Raw genomic sequence first — 21,228 nt, forward strand, 5'->3', positions numbered from 1 at the left:
CAGGTCACAAGAATTTCACTTCTCCGATGACGCCCGAGGGAACAAACCCAGAACAGCAAGAGTCAAGAAAGTACAATTTCTGCAAAAATAAAGCAAAACTACAAAGTGCTATAAGTAAGTGCCATTTAAGTGCTACTAAATTGTTAGTTTCAACATTTTATTCAAGGTATTGTCGTAATATTAATTTTTTAGTTTGTGGCGGAGGATGTGTAAACTTTCTGATTTCCTGATGTCGATGGGGAGCTCGTTCCACCGTTTAGTGTTTAGCTGAGTGATCATCTTGCTTTCACAACAGGAGCCAGACAAACGGTGACACACTGTGACTGTTTCGTACATTAATCAACGTCTGTCTGGCTTACTAAACAAGTCTTTGCTCGAGTCATCACCCACTAACAAGTGAGTGAGCAGAGTTACTAGAATCTAAAATGTGTTACAGTATATATTTAGAATTGAGTCACTGCTGCTCATCAAGAGTGAGCAGGGAATTTCTTCCAATTTCAAGCCCAGTCATCACATGGACTCTTAGATAAACTGGTTTGATTTAAGTAGTCAAAGGTCATAGGTCAAAGGTCACAATGACCTCATATCATAGTTAATACAACATGTCAGGAACATCTGGAGGAGCTGACGCTGCACAAACAACCAAAGTGTTTTATGTTGAACTTTTTTTATTGATTGCAAAAATGTGTATAATTTACAAAGACGATACAGGCTCTTCGGTACATTAAATATGAAAAAAGTTTTCAAAAGGCAGGTAGATAAGTAATTTTATCACAATACATACTGTCCATAAAAAAAAGGAAAAAATTGGCTCATCAATGCAACACCTGTCGCTCGTTGTGCCGGAGGAACTCCAACAACGATCAGGGGGAAACTGGAAGCATCTCGGCCGAGGTCTCAACACGCAGGTGGAGACGTGTGTGATGTGGGACAACATTCATTCAACAGCTCTCACAAGCTTCCCCAGAGAAAGTGGATCCTGGATAGGGTTCTACACAAGTGGAACAACTTCCTATTCAGCTTGCCAGGAAGTGGAAAAGTTTGCCGTCTTGTCCTGTATTGATCCCAAGTTTTGTTCTCAATGCCGCAAGATAGAAAAATAATAAAACCACATGATAAGCTCCCGTCTGTAAAAGGAAACCAGGGCGGTTTCCACCAAGAAAACACTGAATGAGAAGCTGTACGACAGAAAACTGAGCTGACAGCAGCTCTTCTGTGACTGTGCCAACTCCGGTGGCCTCGGGCAGGAGACTCAGTGGCAACGAGACGTTTATCCAACAAAAAGCTGATGCAGCATCAAGTCCTTATCTACAACACCTCATAAAAAAAAGAAGATAAAACATGCCACTCGACAAACGTCCCAGTTTTAAGACACAATGCTCACTCATACACGCTTTCACTCACAAAAGCTCCAATAAAAAAAGAATGAAAAGTGCAGTTTTATATATCATGTGTGGCCCAGTGTAATTAAACCAGCTAATAGCTACTCTATGCTGCTCGTTGGCAGAATGATTGAAAACTAAGGCAACGTCATCACAGCTGGAACTGTACAAATCCAACAGTCGTCTCCTCTGCTCCTCTCTCTCCTCTTTGTTTCAGTCACCTGCAGACACACGTCAAACAGAGGAAAATGTAGTGAGGACTTTTAACAACAAGGAAATACAAATTTAAACTAGAATGGCAGCAGAGTGTAAACCTCCACCAAGGCCCATCAGTCCTCGTATGAAACCACATTTAAATTCACTAGATCCAGTTTTGCACTAAATGGCACACAATCATAAATATCAATGTGCTAAACATCCATTATTTTCTATACGGCTTGAACTGATCACCGGCAAGAGGCAAAATAAATTTAGTGGGTTCCTTCCTGACCCCTAATTCATCCTTCCACCAAGTGACCTGTCATTTTATGTCCAGTACTTTTATCGTAATCCTGCTGAATAACAATCAAACAAAAGCAAACTGCAAAGTTAAAACACCTGCTCATCAAATTCCCTTAATGAGACATTATGTTCCATTTCAAAGCTTCTTCTACATCCATCCCCACCTGTCGCTGTATCTGCCGGAGCATTGGCACCAGCAGGAGGTCCTCAGTGGTCCAGGCTGTTTCCCAGCTTCTGTCCCTCCTGCAGAGCAGCCATCGCCAGCCTCAGGTGCTCCTTCAGACTCTGGATCTCCCGCTCGCTCCGGCCCTTCATGCCACTCAGCTCCTCGTGCACCTCCGTGTATCGTTCACAGGCCAGACGTTTCTCCTGAGGAGCAGAGGGTGACAGACGGGATTCAGTTCCTCAATCTGCTGCACGAACTTTAGCCACCAACCAGCCCTCGTACTAAGTGACGTAGAGCCACCACACACACACACACACATATTACCGTGTTGAGAAACTGCCGTTCATTCCTTAAACAGCTTATCTCCTTCTGTAGGTAATTTATCTCGTTTTCTTTCACCCTGAGAAGAACCTGGGAGAAAAAAAAACACACACAACATATTTAATTACCTCAAAACCGTATAATTATCATTGTCGTAGATTTTTCACATTTTTGTTCACCCATGACAGATGTGGCTGTCACCTCAGAAAGCTACAGAATGTTTTCCTTCCTCGTCTGGTTTCATGTCTGAGTTTAGAGAACAGGAGCTTTTACCTCGAGTTCACAGGACGTCCCGTCTTTATTGTCCTTCGATCTGTCCGGATCTTTGATGGTGGATCGAACACGGCTCATCTCCTCGGTCAAACGGGCCTTCAAGTCCTGCAGAGGAAAACATTTTGATTTACAGATGAAGCAGAAGCCTCTCGTTCAGAGATTTGCTCTCTCACAGGCAGCCCCTCCACAGAGTGTCAGGAGATTATGTGGAGTTCAGTCCTGTCCTGAGGATTTGAGTTTGTTTCTCCCCGACTCACCAGGTTCTCTTTCCTCAGCTGCTCCATGTCTCTTTCCTTGCGGCTGATCTCTCGCTCTCTCTCAGCGCTGCTCTGTTCCGCTCGATTCAGCTCCAGACACTTCTGCGAGTAGCGCTCGGAGAGTCCGGCCAGCTCTCTCTGAAGCGACTGAGTTTCTGCCCTGCACCAAACACAGCAGCACAGCTCATTAAGCTGCTGAGAGTAATCATAGAAATCAACATGTGTTAAATAAACAAGCTCTGTTTTCCTTCTCTACACTTCCTTTGTGTATCTAATATTTCATATCTTTATATTGTATGTATCACATTGAACGGCAACAAGAAAGTATGACTGCGTTTTCACTTTTCATCAGGAAACTATTTGCTACTGTGGTTTTAAAAACCTCTTTAATGCTCATGACCAATAACCACAAAAATAAGGAAGAGCATTCAAGCTGCTAAAAATAAAGAGTATAAAACGCAGAGTAGGCAACACGGATAAGCTCTAAAATGCAGGTTCCAATAGCAGCGTCGGTGACAGCGTTGTGTCAGAGGCCTTGTGAAGCTCACAAAGGAAAACTAATCCATGACCAAATTCTCCTACATTCCTCAAGTGCCTTGCAGGGCCCAGCAGCCGCTGTGGTGATGGCCTCGCCGAGACCAGGAGCCCCGGGTTGTTGTCGACCAGATTCTACCTTTTATTTCAGAGAGTAAAACCCTTTTGTGGCCAAACCAGCTCCGACTTAAAAACACAACAAAACCATTCACATAAATGAACAGTGTCGGGCCTCACTGCTTCAGACTGAGGGCAAGATCCAGAATTTATACTTTAAGGCATTTATAGACACAGGGCAGCTCTGTATATGTCATATGAAATATTGAATGTCATATGAAATATTGAATTCAATGATAATGTTATTTTATTTAAAGAGATCGGAATGTTGGTGGATTCTATATCGTGCCAACAGACAGTTAAATGTGTTTCTGGCTGATCCGGTTTTCAAACTTAATTAAAAACCCAAACTTACTGTAAAATTGAATGTTTGGCCAAACATCAGAATGATAACTACCAAACAGAGTTATCATCATGGTCCATGTCTCATCTGCTAACTAGGAGGAGGTGGGACTCACAACCTTTACTGCAGCGAGCCACCAGGTTTGTTCTGACCAATTACACAAGTCTATCACAGTGGCTGAAGCTGATTGGACGTCACTTACTGTTGATGAGCTCGTAGAGTCTGGGAGTCGAACACGCCGCTGCCGAGCCTCTTCACTCGCTCCACTTCTCGGTCCAGCTCCTCTTTGTGTTTCTTCTTCAAAGCCTCCATCACTGTAACACAAGCGTGGATAAGAAGAGACGTGGATAAAAGGAAATCGAGACAAACTGAGACAAATGGAGTGAGAACACTTTGTAACCTGTGTGTTCTAACAACTATCTGGGTCTTGACATGTTCTCTGACCTCGGGCCGTGTCCTGATTCCCTTCCAGCAGCAGCTTCTCCTTCTCCGTCTCCAGCTCCTTGAGCTGACGGTCGTGTTGCCGCTGCAGCTCCTCCAGCGCCTGGCGGTGAGCACGCTCCATGGCCGCCAGGCTGCGGCCACACGGGGCGTCTGGGCCGCAGCCGCCCCGCACATCCACTCCTCCTCCTCCTCCTCCTCCTCCTCCTCCACCTCCTCCTCCTCCTCCTCCACCTCCTCTCCCTCCACGTTGTAGTTGCTCCAGCTGCTGCCTCAGTGACGCCACCTGAGGAAAGATGAGGATGGAGGTAAAGCCCACTGAGCGACAGGAGCCAGAATATTTCTCAACCCGCATGTCATCAGTACACAACCTTAGTGCCACGGTCTACAAACACAGATTCAAACCAAGATGCACAACAAAACACACAAAGAACAGAGGAGTTTCAGCAGGATCGACCATGAGGGTATATATTCTTCTTCTTTAATGTTTCACTGCCCGATATGTCAAATGGAAAACACTGCTGAAGAAGAAAAGTCAGAAAATAGGGACTCGAGTGTTAAAAGGCAGAAACAGGAAATGTTTACTTCATCCGAACAGATGAAAGTTTTAATTTGCATTTTTATCTAAGTTGCAAATTGGAAAATCATCTCCACGCACTACCTCCCTCTGCAGCGCCTCATTGGCTGACTGGCCGGAGAGCCGTGATCCCACTGGCGGTAAAGCGCTCATCTCTTTCAGCGGCAAGCGTTCAAACTCCGCCCACTTTCTCTCGATGTCATCCTCCATGCGTAGCCTTTGGTTCGATCCCACGCCCGTGCCCTTCCTGGACAGCACGGCCTCCCATTGGCTGCTCGTGTTCCTCTCCTCCTGCCATTGGCTCTCCCTCCCCTGCCCCTCGCCTGCCTCTCTCTGACTGGCTGGGAGAGGGCTGGAGGAGGCGGGAACGGGCGACAGCTCGACGTAGTCAAACCTACGCTGAGGCGCCGATGAGGGAACGTCCAGCTGATCATTGGAGTGGCGTGAAGACGGGCGGCGGGAGGACACGGGGAAGCGGGAGTGGGAGTTCTCCTTGTCGCTGCTGCTGTCAGGTAATCTGGAGATGTTTTGAGACAAATAAATGAATAAATAAATTATAATAACGTTTCAAAATCCTGAAAAGAATGAACTGAACAACAACAAATTATAAGTGCATCAGAAATGAGTCCATCTAGGCTCTCAAGGCCCAGCTGGAGATCCTGTGAGAACAGAGCCCACTGTGTTTACTGTCACTCAAAGCTGTTAACGGGACTTTGACTCATCTGCATCTGCCAAAGAATACAGCAGCTGCCACAGGGGCAAAGCTACTGGTGCATGTGAGCAACAGAGCCTCTTATCTGCCCGTGTTTATCCAAGGCCGAGCTGAAATGAGCTAATCGAAGGAATGCAACAACAACCGGTGATAAAATACAGAGAGTGAGCAAACACTTCTAAACAAACGGGAAAAGTAAAGGCGGACATCTTTCTTCAATGCTGCTTCCTTGAGACTAGGAGTTGAACTCTGATATGAAATAGAGAAGGTGTTTTCAGAGTCTCCCTCAGGTTACTCGCCAAGTTTTGCTAAATTCCTCGATCCCTATAGCGTCATTATGCTTTTTGAGGCCACAGAAATTTTTACAAATGAGCCAAGACGGTCTAATATCGCTGTTTGACATAACTTCATACTGCAGGGAATACATAGAGAAAAGGTCTAAGGCTCTTATTAGTTTAATGACTATGGGAAAGTCGGAAAAACAGGCAAATTCCTCCAAACTACTGCATCTCTAAACTATCTCTTTAACCAAATCACAAATACTTAGGATGTTATTTGTGATCTCTTTTCATAACTATATCATTTAGTCACTAACCTTCACTGAGGCTACATCCACATGTGTTTTCTTTTGAAAATGCATCAACTCTGCTACAGATACGCCTGAACTTCAACTTTATTATAACTCATTATAATCAGCTGTAAATAGGAAATTACATAATTTCCTGTCATTAAAGTAACGTATTAGCTATAAGAGCATCAGGGGTCAGTGCACAAACATTTCTTTTTTGTAGTCTGTATAATATTAAAGTAGTAATTACTGTGTGAGGTCCGGGGAGCTGCTGGGTCGTACGCACTTCTTTAAAACCTCTATCCAGTTCCGCCTGATCCCAGCCGTCATGGCGGACAGCGTGACCACGGCCTCCCTCGTCTGGAGAGCAAGAGGGGAAACAGGTTAATGAGACGCAAGGATGTGATGGAGACGATAAAGGAGAATCGAGAGGGACGGACACAGAGTCAGGTGGAGGAGACACTGAGAGGCAGGGACAGCGTGGGTGTGGCCAGCGAAGACAAAAAGAAAAAACAGTCCCGTGAAAGAGTAGAAGTGATCACAGAGATATTAACCTGTATCTGAAAGCCGTAGTTCTTCTCCACATCAAACTCAGACACCTTCACACAGGATTTCAGGTCAATCTCTCCGTCCATATCATCTTTCTGCACAGAAACACGGAAACAGGATACATGCTCACACCTTCTCATTGTCACTAATCATACAATGAGCCGGTTTGTGCTCCGACAAGCTCAGTTTTAACTAAACACCAGTATGAGGATACTTTAAAAACATCTACATATGCAACAAACAATACATAAGAAAGAGGAAAAACCATACCTCCTCTGCACTGGCGTCTCTGTAGTACTTCAGTCCAGCGTCCGTCAGAACAAACCAGTGCTTCTTCCACTAAACACACAAGATATCAATTAATCCAGGACTGAACTGGGATCCTCAACATTTAGGTCTGAATATGAATACCATTTAAACAATACAACAATGACAATTTGAGAATTCAACAGCAGGGTGTTGTTAAGATTAGATTTTATGAAATTACAGTGACACAGGGAAGCTGATAATCTGCCACTATCATCGTAACACACCACCGTTTTCACTAGGAAGGAGGGATTGAGGCGAGAAGGAAACAAGGAGAGTAGGAGAAGTGGACGTGCTTTACCTCTCCACTGTCGTCCAGTTTTGACATCCATCCCTTTTTGAAGTTCAGGAGATCCGGCTGCGAGACAGAGAGGGAAACAGCGTCACGTTCACTGACCCACATTTGAATGTTTGACAAAAATGTAACTCAACCTGAAGGACAGACGTGTGTTTACATCAAGGTCATTATCTGTACGGCTCATATACGCCTGCGCCTCAGGACGTAAACAGCTGCACCAGCACAGGTTTACCATCCCGTACATGAGATGATAGATTTAATAATATGTGTGGAGAAACTCACTTTCTTTTGAAAGTGTTTAAGTCAGCATTGGAACCAGAAAACGTTTAAATCTATACTTTACACAGTTTGTGTGTAGCTGTAAGTTTCTTGGAGCAATATTATATATTTTAGTACTTTATTGTGTATCCTTAAGGAGTATGTGAAGTTTTTATAACAGTTTATGTTTATTACGTTCTATTTTTAGCCATTTTATTTCTTTAATTTCTTCTCAACTGTTTTATTGCCTCCTCTCTCTATTTGCCCTTGACATGCTGCTGTAACACAATAATTTCCCAATTCTGGATCAATAAAGTACATCTATCATCAAGTGTTTGTCGTTCTCTGCTCATAAAAGAAGACTTTAAAACCACAACTTACTAAGGACCAATAGTCAGTCTTTAAAGTTAAGGCAAAGACACTCAAAGTATCTCAACAACACAACGTTTCCTCCGAGATGCTGTTCTGCTGCACTGCAACATGCAGGATTCACGAAAAAGAGAAGTGGCTGCAAATAACGGCGCATACGAGGTGCAAAAACAACAGGAAACAAGTGAGACTGTAAAGAACAAGCAACACCCAACACATATCTGAAGAAAGAGTAGGAGCAGCACATCATCAGTGAAGTGATGTGCAAACCGGTGTCTACACAACTCGACACTGCTGCACACATTGTGAAAAACGATGTCTGTTGCTGCAGCTGTAAGGTGATGATGCATTCAAACACGTCTCGGGGAGCCTGGTGTTTCTTTTTGTGCTTCAGACTCGATGACAGAAAGAGGAAAACACGCACGAGGTTCCTCAAGATGCTGCGATCCCAGATTAAGATTAGGAACCCCCCCCCCCTCTCCATACATACATTCCTGCCTTTTCTTATCTCTCCTTCACTGGCATTTACATACCTCACTGTTAAATCTCTCCCTGCATTTGTCATCTCATCTCCCCCTGGTCTTTCTCATTCCCATCACCTCAACTTCCCAGTGTTGCAACTGCTTGTTCGTCCTCATCTCAAGTTTCAGTCCGGCTCCCTCTTTGTTCGAGCTCTTGATACAATTCCTCGGCTCGTTCTGTCATCGCCGAACACCCTCGCTCTGTATTTACACTCTGTTCCTGGCTCGAGTTGTGTTCTCGTAAACCACAGCTCCACCCAGTGAGACTCTGTGTAATCCAGTGCACCTACGCTGCTGAGCCTCTTTAATCTGACACGTTTTAAGGTCTGATGACTGGCAACAGACTGTGAAAAGGGAATTATTGAGCAACACCAGGTTAAGAATCACTAAATCCAATTTAATTTCCTCTCAACTCAAACAAATGATTTGGCATTGTTAAAAAAAAACACATGGCTGGGTTTCCTCACATACAAACACAGGCTGCAGCACCGGGTGTTGAATATAAGTAGAATAGAAACGTTACTTCAGAGAGCTGGACAAGATAAAATGAGATTTTAAAAGATTCATCACCGCTGACTACATTCTCCCTCCTTGTTTTTCCTCCCTGTGTACGTGTTTTTGTGGGAATGAGCCGCCGCAGCGTGTTGCAATGTGCCAAACGTCATCATAAATTTAACTTATCTAGTCCATACATGCCCATGAGCAAGGTCAGGGGAGCAGCCGCAGAGGAGTGGGGGGGGGGCGCAGAGAGAGAGAGAGAGAGAATGACTGGATCTGTTCAGAAGAACCAGAAGAACTTAACAGAGCTTCTTCTTGTTACACGCTCTCAGATCAGTGGCCAGAGAGTGTCCACTCTTCCTGCCTCCCCCCCGAGTATAGAGGAGTATTGTGTGGTGAAGTACTCGTCCTTTAGGTGGAGTACAGCGTGTGTACTTCTGTTTGGTTCAGCAGAGTGAGAGCAGGAGTGAACCTGATGATACTTTGTGTTCACAGCTCCAGAGAAGCAGCAGTGCAGTGAACCAGATATCCTTATGCGTGGGTTTATGAAACCAGTTGCAGTGTTTTTCTTTCCTTTGTGTGTCTGTGTGCAAACAGCTCCGACAACTGTAACACACACGGTCGTGGCTAATAACACTTCCTGCTACTGTAAACAAAACAAGGTCAACAGATCACACACTGCAACACACCTGGAAACCAGCACAAGAAACACACACAACACATCTTAAGTGACCAGAGTACTCACAGACACACACCACAGGAAAAATAACTCAGCTTTAATCTCGCTGTAATTTGGAGGCGGTTCTGCTAAAGCTCGGTGAAAGAATATAATAAACAAGAAACGTCACATCCTTAATATTAAAGGCAGAGAATGAGAAACACATCCAAAGACGTAAAGATACTAACAGCTGATTTCTCACTATAGCCACTATTTCAATACTTGGATATAGAATGTATATCATCAGTTTAAATACAACTAATCAACTTTTTATCATCTACTTCTACTGGAACTCCAGATATTTGCAGTTTGATCATGATGTGCTTTAAATCCACATGTCATCTTGATTGGCTGCTTTTCTAATTCATATCTATATCATATATATAAATGTTTGATCTTCATATCAACAGTTGTAGCACAGTTTATTGTGGATATAGATCAATAAAACGATAGATAAATTCATGTACTTTATTATTAATTAAAGTGTTTGTCGTTCTCTGCTCATAAAGAAAAGTTTAGAACCACAACTTTCGCTCAGGAACAAAAGTTGGTAAACTTAATAGAAAGAAAAATGTGACACTTATCCTGATAATTACTGATATGAACTTTTTTGACATAACTTTTGACATATGGCCCAAAACTATATAATCATGTTTATTTTGATCATTCAAGAACAACTTGACATTCATCGCGATGGTTATGGATGTGTCTCTTCTCGATATTAAATATGAATATCGATCAGCTTTTCTCTCTTGAGCTTCCACTCGAGCTGTGATCAGAGATGTGTTGAGTTCAGGAAGAAGTGACAGACAGGAAAAGCTCCGGAGGTGGAAGTGCTCTTACCGTCATGGTGACAGGATCCAGAGGGTTCGAGCACAAAGGGAAACAGCGTTAACACAAACTCAATCCACCTTCTTCTTCTCCTCTTCCTCTTCCTCTCTGCGGTTCCGTCTCTTTTACTAACGTTACTTTGTCGCAGTGTCGTGAATCAAAGGAGCCGCCGCCGCCGCCATTCAAACCCGCGCTACAGCCTCATCACGCAAATCTGCTCCAGCTCCTGCTCCTACGCGTCAAAGTGCGTGAATCCACCGCAGATAAGAGTGCGTGGACTCGGTGTTTCCTCCACTTTCTCTCTCCGGGTGAACGGGACGTTACGCGGGACCTGGCGTCGCCTCCGCTGCTGCTGCTGGTTCCACTTCCTGGGCGGATCCGTGCGGAGGATCAGGGGCAGAACATGAAGTCTCCAACCCGGGGCCCGAGCTCCTCCAGCGGCCGAGAGGAGGCAGCTGAGGGCCACGAGGGACGTTTCAATATTATAATTCATATTATTATAACTAAAAGTAGTATGTGCTTCCTTCTGTCCAGGGACCAAAACTCTCATAATGTCCAGGGCAAGGACAAGTTGAGCTATTCCTCTACTTTGTGCCACGTGAGGTACATTTCATCTGGATTAACTAGATTTATAATAAATTATCACAATAAAAAAAACACATATTAAAAGTCTCCAGCTAAACCAAGCAGCCTGGAAACCCTCCTGCCACACAAGGGAATATTATAATTCATATTACTATAACAAAGTAGCATGTACTGTCCTGGGACCAAACTCTCATAATGTCCAGGGCAAGGAAAGGTTGAGCTAGCTATTCCCCCACTTTGTGCCACATGAGGAACATTTCATCTGGATTAATTATATTTATGATAAATTATCACAACAAAAAAAAGTCTCCAGCTAAACCAAGCAGCCTGGAAACCCTCCTGCCACACAAGGGAATATTATAATTCATATTATTATAACAGAGTTGTATGTGCTTCCTTCTCTCCAGGGACCAAAACTCTCATAATGTCCAGGGCAAGGAAAAGTTGAGCTATTCCTCTACTTTGTGCCACATGAGGAAGATTTCATCTGGATTAAATAGACCTATAATAAATTATCACATATAAAAAGTCTCCAGCTAAACCAAGCATCCTGGAAACCCTCCTGCCACACGAGGGAATATTTTATTCCAGATTATTTGCACCGATACACTGACGATGGATTATCACATGTGGAGTCAGCAGGAGGTGGTGTTACACCTTCCTTCTTTCCTAGAGGAGCAAACCTCTCTCCCTGTACTTTACAAACACAAACACAACACATCCACAAGCTATATTTCCCTCAGCTGAATATATTTGGGCTTGCATACAAAGTGGCTTTCCCCCCCCTCTCTCAAAATCCTCTCTTGGTAGCTATTGGTTTCAGTTCAGGAATTTCAACACATGCCCCAGCACACCACAATTGACAAAGCTGGGCCTTATGAAGCGCCTGCAGGGTGTAGGTGAAGTCGACAGACACACAACAAGCACCAGGACCCAGGGTGGAGATAGTGTGGCAGCAGATTATTGACAGAAGTTGTGTGAACACTGGATAAGCAGCCAACAGCTGTCGGGTAAATATGTAACAGAACCAAAGCACATATTCAAACTGGCACAATAAACCGTGTGTAGGCAGGTTTATGGTTTTCACTACAAACATTAGCGATAAGAGAAGAATCAACTGTTCATTCCCGATGTGGCGCAGTGGGAGAGGTCGTCTCCACATGTTCGTACACAGACAGATTAGCTGTGAGTGGACGGGCGGCACCACCACATACCTGCATGTGCTCCGATCTGCTGGGATGACTTCCTCTCCAGGAGCCGCCCTCATCCGCTGTGGGGCTGCCAGACCTCTGCAAGAGAACAGCCCGCGGTTAAATATGGAGATAATCACAAGTCCTATACGGAAATTTGCAGAAATCTGGCGTTTGGAACGTGGAAGATGGACTTAATTAGGCAGGTGAAAACCACAGAGCAGTAACAGATCATATTGTACAGGAGGAGAAGGAGATTAATGCAGTGCACATACAACTGTGTGGATTTAAAGATCCCATGTATTTTATACACATCAGGACATTTTCTCTATCGTGTCTCTCTGTGCTCGGAGTTCACAGAAATCCTGATTCATTGAAAAGAGAAACGTTTTTTTTAATCACCCCTGTTTGTTTGTTTGTTTGTAAGACAGAGTACTCAAAACCCGCCAGAACGATTCTCTCTCTGAGCAGAACCAAGGTCAGGTTCTAGATAAAGGACCAACAGGACATTGTAGCGTCTTCACTCAGGGACGTTCATATCTAACTCAGAGGCTCCAGACAGAGAGACATCTCCTTGGCCTAACTCACCAGGGACAAGACGTAAGGACACAATGTGATTTAGAAATCAATACTTTAGACTTAACTGTCCAATAGGACGTGAACACCTACATGTATCATACAGAGTGACAGCTATTCTAGTCATTCATGGATGCATCAAGTCTACATTAAAATCCTCTTTATGAGACATCAGTGGAGGTTTGTGCTCCTCCAAAAACCAGTATAGTTACTAAATGTAAAGCTGTCCTAGAAATGTGTATTTTTGTGTTTACCACAATAACACTTTGTGTTGAACAGATAAACCAAGAAGAGAAAAATTAAACTGGGCCTTTTAGAACTTTCCTTGACGGACTCTACCTGCAGCGAGGTGGAGGAGTGCGCCCGGGACAGATGCCCGCTGCCAGCGTAGTGCCAGTCTCTGTCCGTGTCCCCTGCATCGTCCCACTCTCTGGACGGGTGTTTGCTCAGGGAGTGGCTGGAACAGCACAGACAGGTTATCAGTGTGTGTGTGGTCAAAGTCATCCGATCTGATGTTGCAGAAGAAGCTGAGGTGTTTGTGAGATCTACAACATTAGATGTAGATGTACATACAACTGGATTTTGTGATGGAAACTTAAAGGAGACATATTATGCCCATTTTACCGCAGTTGATATGGTTCATTGGGGTCTTAATGAAATGTCTGAAACATATTTTGGTCAAAATACCACAAGGATCATTTAAAACAGCACCCTTTTTAACCTTTCTAAAGCAGCCCTCCTCAGATTGACCTGTTTTGAGTAATATGTCCCCTTTAAGTGTTTCTCTGTGGTTTAAGTCTCACCTGGCTGGTTTGAAGAGTTCCTGTCTCCGGGACGGCTGCTGGTTCCCGATGTGCCCTGGCTCCTCCCTCTCATGGATCCTCTTCACCTTCGGCAGGTCAGCCAACATGGCGTACTCCTCCCTGTTGCGTCCTGTTGAGCCCCCCGACAGCGGGCCGGACTCGGAGGACTCCATGGAGCTCTGGGAGGAGGTGTGCCTCCTCATTTGAATGTGAGGTGCAGGAGAAGGGCTGCGGCCGCGGTGCGAGCTCCTCTTGTCACCCGGTGAGAGGGAGCGCTCCTCATGGACGTGTCGACCGACCACAGATCTGATGCTGCTCGGGCTCCTGGGTTCCTCCTCCAAGGTGACGAAAGCCGCTCTGCTGCCATTCGTAGTCGGTCTGGAGGGTGAAGCACCACGAGATACTGAGGAGCTGCGGAGGGAGTGGCTGGATTCCCGCCAGGAGCCCGGTGAGTGCTTGGAATCAGACCTTGAGTCATTGTGAGTGTTTTTCCTCTGCAGAGAACGACTGGAGTCTCCATTAGTGGCCGTTCTGAGGACGGAGTATCCTGGCGGGACACTGCTGTCTCTCACCGAGGGAGAGGAGCTGCGGCTGCTGTGCTTCAGCGAGCTGCTGGTTTGTGTTTTCCTCAGAGAGTGTTGGTCAGACACATCGTATCGTTTCCTCGAAGGCGACACACTCTGTGCATCACGGCCTCTGACTGAGCTGCTTCCTTCAGACTTGCGCAGCAGAGACTGAGAAGGAGCTTCGTAGCTTCTCCTCGCCGGTGACGAGTTACGACTTTCACGACCACGGCCGCTCAATGAACCACTAGGGTCTGTTTTCCTCAGTGGAAACTGACGAGGGGTTTCATGGCCTCTTCTTCCAGGGGAGGAACCTCGGCTGTCACGACCTCGACTCCCAGGAACAGGACTGGATTCAGTCTTGCGGAGGATGGATTGAGTCGGCGTGTCGTTGCCTCGTCTGGGTGGCGACACGGCGGCGGCGCTTTCATGCTCGTGTTCTTGTTCACTCAGTCGACTCCTTGCTGTTGAACTTCTCAGCAGAGCCTGGCTTTCAATATCGTAGCCCTCTCTTACCGGGGAGCCGCAGCGTCCGTTGTGACCTCGTCCGTTCAGAGACGTAACTGATTCCGATTTGAAAAGAAGGGACCGGGTGGAGGAGCTGTAATTTCTCCTTGGCGGCGAGGAACTCTCCCGGCGAACCTCGGAGGTTCTCCTGGATGGAGATGAAGTTCGGCTGTCTCGTCTAGCTGGTGACCGGCTGGTGGTTTCAGTTTGGCGGAGGGACATAGGCCCTGGAGGTTTATTGTCCCTCCGTGAGGGAGATGAGCTTCTGCCGTCATGACCTCGAGAACTCAAAGACCCATTTACCTCAGTTCTCCTCAGGGCGCTCCTGAAGTCAGACACCGTGCTGGTTTGGTATTTAACCGAACCAGGAAGCGATTTGAAGTTTCTCGGCAGCGTTCCCGACTCACCACGTCGGGCCTGTGTGCTTTGCAACGAGCTTCTGGATCCCGGTTCCGTCCCCTGAGACCGACCTCCACCTCCACCATCCACACTTAGCCTGCTGAGGGAACCGGTGGACTCACTGCGCCTGAACGGTAAATTACCACGGGACGGAGAAGAAGAGCGAGATTGCAGAGCTGAGCTACGCTTTGAGGAATCGAACCGTCCTGATTGAAAGGACGAAACTTGAGACGAGGGGTTTCCCCGGCCATATGAACTACTGAAGCCCTTTCGGTCCGAAGCCAGTGACTCCGCTACCTTGAAAGGCGTCGGACTGGGAGAGCGAGGGCCGACTTGGGCCTCAACCTCAATGGCAATATCATAGGGGTCAGGCGGACGGATTTCCAGAGGGAGGTCGTCATATTCATCCTCTGGTACCTGCCTTTCCGACGCCACGCCGAGATTAGGGTTCCTGAAGGGGATGATGTCTTTGGGCTCAATATTTCTGGCACTGAAGAGGGGATGCCCTCTCTCAAAATGGCGGAAAGGAGCCGACGGGCTGCTATCACGGAGCGAGCGCCCCCCCGCCGCCTTGCCCAGGGAGAAGTATCCGCTCTCACGCTTCTCCCTGTCGTCGTTCATCCCTAAGAGAGAGAGAAGGAGTCAGGCAGGGTGACGGAAATAGAACAAGGGAGGGGGGGACGGAGACACGCACATCAGAGCTCAAGAGGTTTCCTGACACACAGATATATTGTGTTACTGATAATTGTTCTGTGACACCTCAGCTGGTGACATCAAACAGTATTGTCACGTAAAGAACACCATCGGGTGAAACTGGATATGAACCGGTCAGGAGCAGTCACTCATACCAAAGCCTCGGCCGACTGTCAGACTGTCAGACTCAAACTAGAAGATGCTGTAATGGTTCTGCCTCTAAACAGCTATACAAGCTGAGCTGTCACACACCCGCTCGCCTGGTGAAGCCCTCTCTGCTCCGGGCTTCATCCATCCACGCCCGCGGGCTGGGCCGGTGGGGCGGCGGGTCGAGCCGGGTCATGGCGAGTTGGGCCGAATGGCGACGGACGGGCAGGTACTCGTCCTCTGCACTGACGGAGCCGCTGAACTCTTGGTAGCTGTGCAGAGGAAGAGTCGGAAGAAGAAATGGAAAAGATTAAAGGGTGAAAGAGTAAAGAGAAGGTGAAGAAGGAGGGCAAGGAGACATTTTACTGAAAAACTGCTCAAATGCATCACACCACATGAGAGTTTTGGGAAATTGAAGTTGAGATATCATTTTCTAAATGATTAAACTTGCCCATAATGTCCCTCTAGGTGAGTGAAGCATTGAAATGACAGTGTCCTGAGATCACCCACCTGTCAGTGCTGTCGTCGTCGTCTCCGTCGCAGATGTAGAGCTCGCACTCCGGGCTCAGGATGCACAAGGAGCTCTCACCGTGACCTGGACGGACGCCACTGACATCACAGTAGCTGCTCACCACCGACAGGCCGTCAGAGTCCTCCTGATAGGACGACACGTTAGGACACGAGCCAATCGCAGCATCGCAGAACGCTATCGATCTGTCTACGTCACAGGGGAAGATGCACTGGTGATTTTCCTGAAATTGTGCCTCCACACGAAGGTGCAGCTTTAAAAGACATGTAGACTCATGGAAGACACAGAGATGGAGGGTTGGACAGTGTTGTTGCCTCTGTCCTCACAGCCTCAGTCTGCTGTTCGATTAGAGTTTCACCTCCGTAACCCAACCTGACTCCCGGCTCTCCTCATTAAAATTTCAACATTTCTTCAGCTGCCATAACCATCTCTTGAAATAACGATGAATAAGTGTCTGTAAAAGTCAGTTCACTGGAAATAAACTCCAGGGAATATGATATCACAAAATATGCTTCAATTCCATATCTATCATCTTTTAAGAAACATTTCAGTCATCAGACAAACTCATCCTTGTCATGGAAGCAGGTTCAACAGAGGAATGTGGAGCTGTCTCAGTTTTAATACAGTGAACAGGCCACACCTTTCTTTTCATCAACCCTTTGTCTGAAATTACAGGTGATTCCCAAGAGGACAGTAAGTGATCCAGCTTCTTTAATTTATTATAAGGAACCGCTCGTTACCGCTCATCCTGCATCTCTGACCTTTCTCCTCGTCTCAAGTATGATCTCATGAACTATGATCACACATGGAAACATTTTTAAAAAATTTTGGTCATTTATTGAAAAAAGTTAAAAGTTTGAATCCATTATTTTCGATTCTAACTTGCTGCATCATTTCTGATCTGCAGGACAAATAAAAGTGACTCCAGCAACTCAGCAGTGTCTCATTCTGTTGCTCAGCATCTTGCTCCTTGTGTCTTTCTGACCTTTTGACCTGTGACCTCTCCCCCCCCTTCTTCACATCAACTCCATCCCATCACTCCTCACTCTCCTCTTTCTTACCTTGCTGCTGGTGTCTTTTTCCTCAGCCTGGGACTGGATTGGTGTTAACAACACTCCTTTGCCTGCCCCAGTCCCAGTCCGAGTCCCAGTCCAAGTCCCAGTGTCGGTTAAACCCCCAGTCCCAGTGCCTGCAGTGGGTTTCAGCCCTGGTGGCTCCTCGGTGCTCGCCCCTGCGCCGGTGTGCAGGTGCCTCTGGCGCAGGCAGTCATGGCAGCGTGACGGGTCGAAGATGTTGGGCTGGAACTTTGGGCAGGGCTGCTCGTCGGTGGGGTGAGGCATGCTGGGTTCTGGGGGGGGACGTGCACGCTCATCACATCAGGGAGAGAGAACTGAGAAACAGAGCGTTGGAGAAACTGTCTCACATTCAAATATACTTGAAGAATAGCTCTTATATGATGGTGACTGGAAGATGGTTATGATTATTATTGCACTACACACAACTCATGATTTTAAAAGTTAGTCCAAGATATTGTCAAAAACCTGCAGAGCATCTTTGGTAATATACTGAGAGTTGAAACAAGATTAAGTTGAGATGTAAATATCTTTTTTAAATAATCATACATTTGCATTCTGACTGTTAATATCAGGTGTAAACACCAGACTGGTGAGGTTTGGGCCAAAGCTGACAACAGAGACACATCAATACCAAACACATGATTCAACAGCTGTTACAAATACATTAATAGCAGAAAATGTGAATTAACCAATTAAGAAATTGAAAAGGTGTGGAAACAGCAAACCTTTGAGGATGATCATATTAAAATACCTGTGAAGAGAAGCTCCAGTCGTCAGCTCCGGTGAGTTTGTCATCACCCAGGAGACGCTGCTCCTCAGACCCCCATCAGGCACGAGCCTCCTCTTCCACATGCTCTGTCCTCCGAACTCTAGAATCAATCCGATTGGCTGCTCCGACTACGAGTGAAACTGAAGCATCCTCGGCGGCCATGGCGGCTCCCGGCTCCGGCAGCAGAGGCTCATGGGTGCATGCAGACCTGGAGCCAACATGGAGCCAGTGACCTGCCTGGTTCCTTTATGGAGCGGCTGTATTAAATATCATGGGCTTTAGAAAGCGAAGTGAAACGCTTATGCTAGTGGCAGCTGGCACACGCTGGCTCAGGTTAGCGTAAATAAATAAACACTGGTGAGGTGAGGGGGGGGTTAAACATACACTAAGACAGGAGGCTGTGTGGGTTCTTCATATTTACAGTGAACAAGATGTCGTTCTTTTCAGATCACACACACAGGTAAAACTGAGCAGAGGAAATGGAGCTGAGGGTCGGTTTCCTGATGCTCCACAGAGGATGTTAACCACAGCGTCACGTTTCCTATTTAACAATAGAGCCCAGAGGGAAGAACTCTGACCACGTGAGAGACATGAAGACAAGAAGACGTCTCAGCAGGATTCACACATCATTTAATCAAACCGCAGTAGAATACAGGAAACTTTATTTCATGAAGGAAAACAACGAAAACAGCTGGAATAATGTACAAACTTTCAGGTTGCAGGAAGTGATTCTGATAAGTGACAGTCCGCCCTGGTGGAGGCCACAGGCTCCACCTCAGCTTGTGTTCATCATACAAACAGTTCAGATCTCACATTGTAGTTTAACACACATCATCATTCCTGATGCTGGCCCTTCTTCCCGGTCTGTCGACGTCTCTGCCACTTGCTGGTCTTCCCCGTTCTCTTTTTCAACTCTGTGATTCCACGTTTCTTGTCCATCGTGCGGTCTCGTCCTTTTCGGCCTTCCTGCTTCCCCTTCGGCCTCTTCTTGCAGGTGAAGGTGCTGAGCGAGGACATCAGGGAGCGGATTCTACAGCAGCAGGAGGGAGAGAGAGAGAGAGGGATAGAGAGAGAGGGAGAGAGAGAAAGAGAGAGGAAACACAGCTGGAGTGAGCGGCGGCTGGAAGATGATTCTAATGTAAGGAACATCTGTAGACCACCATCATGTCACATCTCTGGTTCTTGGGTGATCAGCATATTTTAGAATATAGGACATGATGGAGAATGTCCCTTGTACTAACACTTTGGTTATAAAATGTCAAATATAAAATGTGAGATGTTTATCATAAGTCATCAAAGCCTAAAGTGACGTCTGACAAAAAGGCAAAATAACAAAAACATAGATTCTGTGAAAAGGAAAACTAGCCACACGTATTGATAATGTTTTTAGATTTGTATGATGAACAACTTACTTTTTGTTCATGATCGGATTCCCGGATTTTCTTGGCATTGCCGTCGTCTGCTCCCTCGTTTCCTCCTCCTTCGTTTCTCCCTCCTGCGTTTCCTCCTCATTGCTTTCCCCGATCACCTTGACAGCACAGATTCACAGTTATTAGCATCCAGATGGACGGTGAGACCCATCAGGGGCAGCGCACGGAGATAACCTGGGTGAACCGTTTACCGGATCTGCTTCGGGTCCGAGCAGGCGAGCCCCGGAGAGGTCCAGATCGCTGATGGTCGTCACGGTGACGGTGTGGTTGGGGTGATCGTACTGAAGAGTCTCGGTCGTGCTGGTGATCGCATTCTCCAGATCATCGTCAGCTTCCTCTGAGAGAGAAATAACCAAGAGAGAATAAGAATCTGTATAAATGATCAGGGTTTTTTCTGTTTTGTTGACGTTTGACGTGAACTCACCCAGAGCGTCCGTTCTCTCCTTCAGCAGCCTGATATATTCCTTATGCCTCTAAAACAAGACGTTTAGATTGAAAGTCAGAAAAATCGGTTCCTCACACGATTCACAGACGTCAACACCTTTAAATCCACACTCACCTCGACTCGGACTCTGATTTGCTCCTCCTTGATTTTCTTTCTGATTTCTGCCAGTGCTGCTTTTCTCCTTTCCACCTTTCGCTTGTGGAAACCACTGAGAAAGTCACTGGAAGAAGAAACCACTGGTTAAATCTCTACAGGTTCAATATACATGTATAATTCAGGATGTATATGACAGCGATATTACTTTGTTTGTGTTAAAGTGACAACCTCTGGATTACAATTCAATAGATTCATAGTAAATAAATTACATAAAACACATATTATATAATTCGAAATTAGTCATTAGTTATAGGGACATGTGTCGTTTTACAGCAGGAAGAGGACAGTTAATATAGAAAAATAATTTCAAACAGGGATAAATAAGGTACAATCACAATGTAAACATGAGGTAATATTAAAATGACAACAATATATAAACAGAATTTAAACTCAGTCTAAAAACGCTCAGTTAACAAACAACCACGTGTTAAAGACTTCCTGTTAAAACTGAAGTTAATCCTGTTAAACAATGATTTAAACCTGATTTTAAATACCTGATGCTAATGCTAGCCTGATACAGGAGTAGACCAGTGGTGGCTAACGCTAGGATGCTAACGCTAGGATGCTAACTAGCAGCAGAGAAACTTACTCTCTTCCTTTGTCGTCAAACGTTAAGATGACTTTGTTTTCTCGTTTCTTCTTCCCGGGTTTGAAGTTCTTATCGTTGAACGACTTGTTGTGTTTTTTCAGGTTTTTCATGGTGAACACGTGAGTTAACGCGAAGCAACTTCCGGGGTAATACTACAGGGAGGGACCTCAGTTAAATAATTCCGACTAGAAACAAGTACATATCAGCTTTAAGAGGTTCCGCTCAACCTAC

At 45.8% G+C, this 21,228-nt stretch overlaps 2 protein-coding genes across 3 annotated transcripts; both read right to left on the minus strand.

Annotated features, from left to right (window-relative positions):
- Window positions 1-650: 650 nt before the first annotated feature.
- On the minus strand, window positions 651-12,383 carry triobpb (TRIO and F-actin binding protein b). 2 transcript variants are annotated; one of them, XM_061090580.1, is made up of 13 exons: window positions 12,340-12,383; window positions 7,349-7,405; window positions 7,012-7,080; window positions 6,747-6,836; window positions 6,443-6,552; window positions 4,997-5,429; window positions 4,339-4,621; window positions 4,097-4,208; window positions 2,901-3,060; window positions 2,644-2,748; window positions 2,374-2,460; window positions 2,048-2,252; window positions 651-1,603 (listed from the first exon to the last, which is right to left on the minus strand). In XM_061090580.1, the coding sequence occupies exons 1-12, from the start codon at window positions 12,343-12,345 to the stop codon at window positions 2,091-2,093; spliced, it is 1,674 nt and encodes a 557-aa protein (XP_060946563.1). In that variant the 5' UTR covers window positions 12,346-12,383; the 3' UTR covers window positions 651-1,603; window positions 2,048-2,090. The 2 variants fall into 2 exon arrangements, with proteins under 2 accessions (XP_060946563.1, XP_060946562.1); XM_061090579.1 differs by lacking the exon at window positions 12,340-12,383 and adding an exon at window positions 10,553-10,913.
- A 6,607-nt stretch (window positions 12,384-18,990) lies between these two features.
- nol12 (nucleolar protein 12) lies at window positions 18,991-21,153 on the minus strand. Its single transcript, XM_061090607.1, has 6 exons — window positions 20,998-21,153; window positions 20,367-20,472; window positions 20,232-20,280; window positions 19,999-20,144; window positions 19,790-19,905; window positions 18,991-19,407 (listed from the first exon to the last, which is right to left on the minus strand). The coding sequence occupies exons 1-6, from the start codon at window positions 21,105-21,107 to the stop codon at window positions 19,212-19,214; spliced, it is 723 nt and encodes a 240-aa protein (XP_060946590.1). The 5' UTR covers window positions 21,108-21,153; the 3' UTR covers window positions 18,991-19,211.
- Between the last annotated feature and the right edge of the window lie 75 nt (window positions 21,154-21,228).

Source organism: Limanda limanda, chromosome 17, assembly GCF_963576545.1.
Source record: "Limanda limanda chromosome 17, fLimLim1.1, whole genome shotgun sequence".
In the NCBI taxonomy this organism is placed as follows: domain Eukaryota; kingdom Metazoa; phylum Chordata; class Actinopteri; order Pleuronectiformes; family Pleuronectidae; genus Limanda; species Limanda limanda.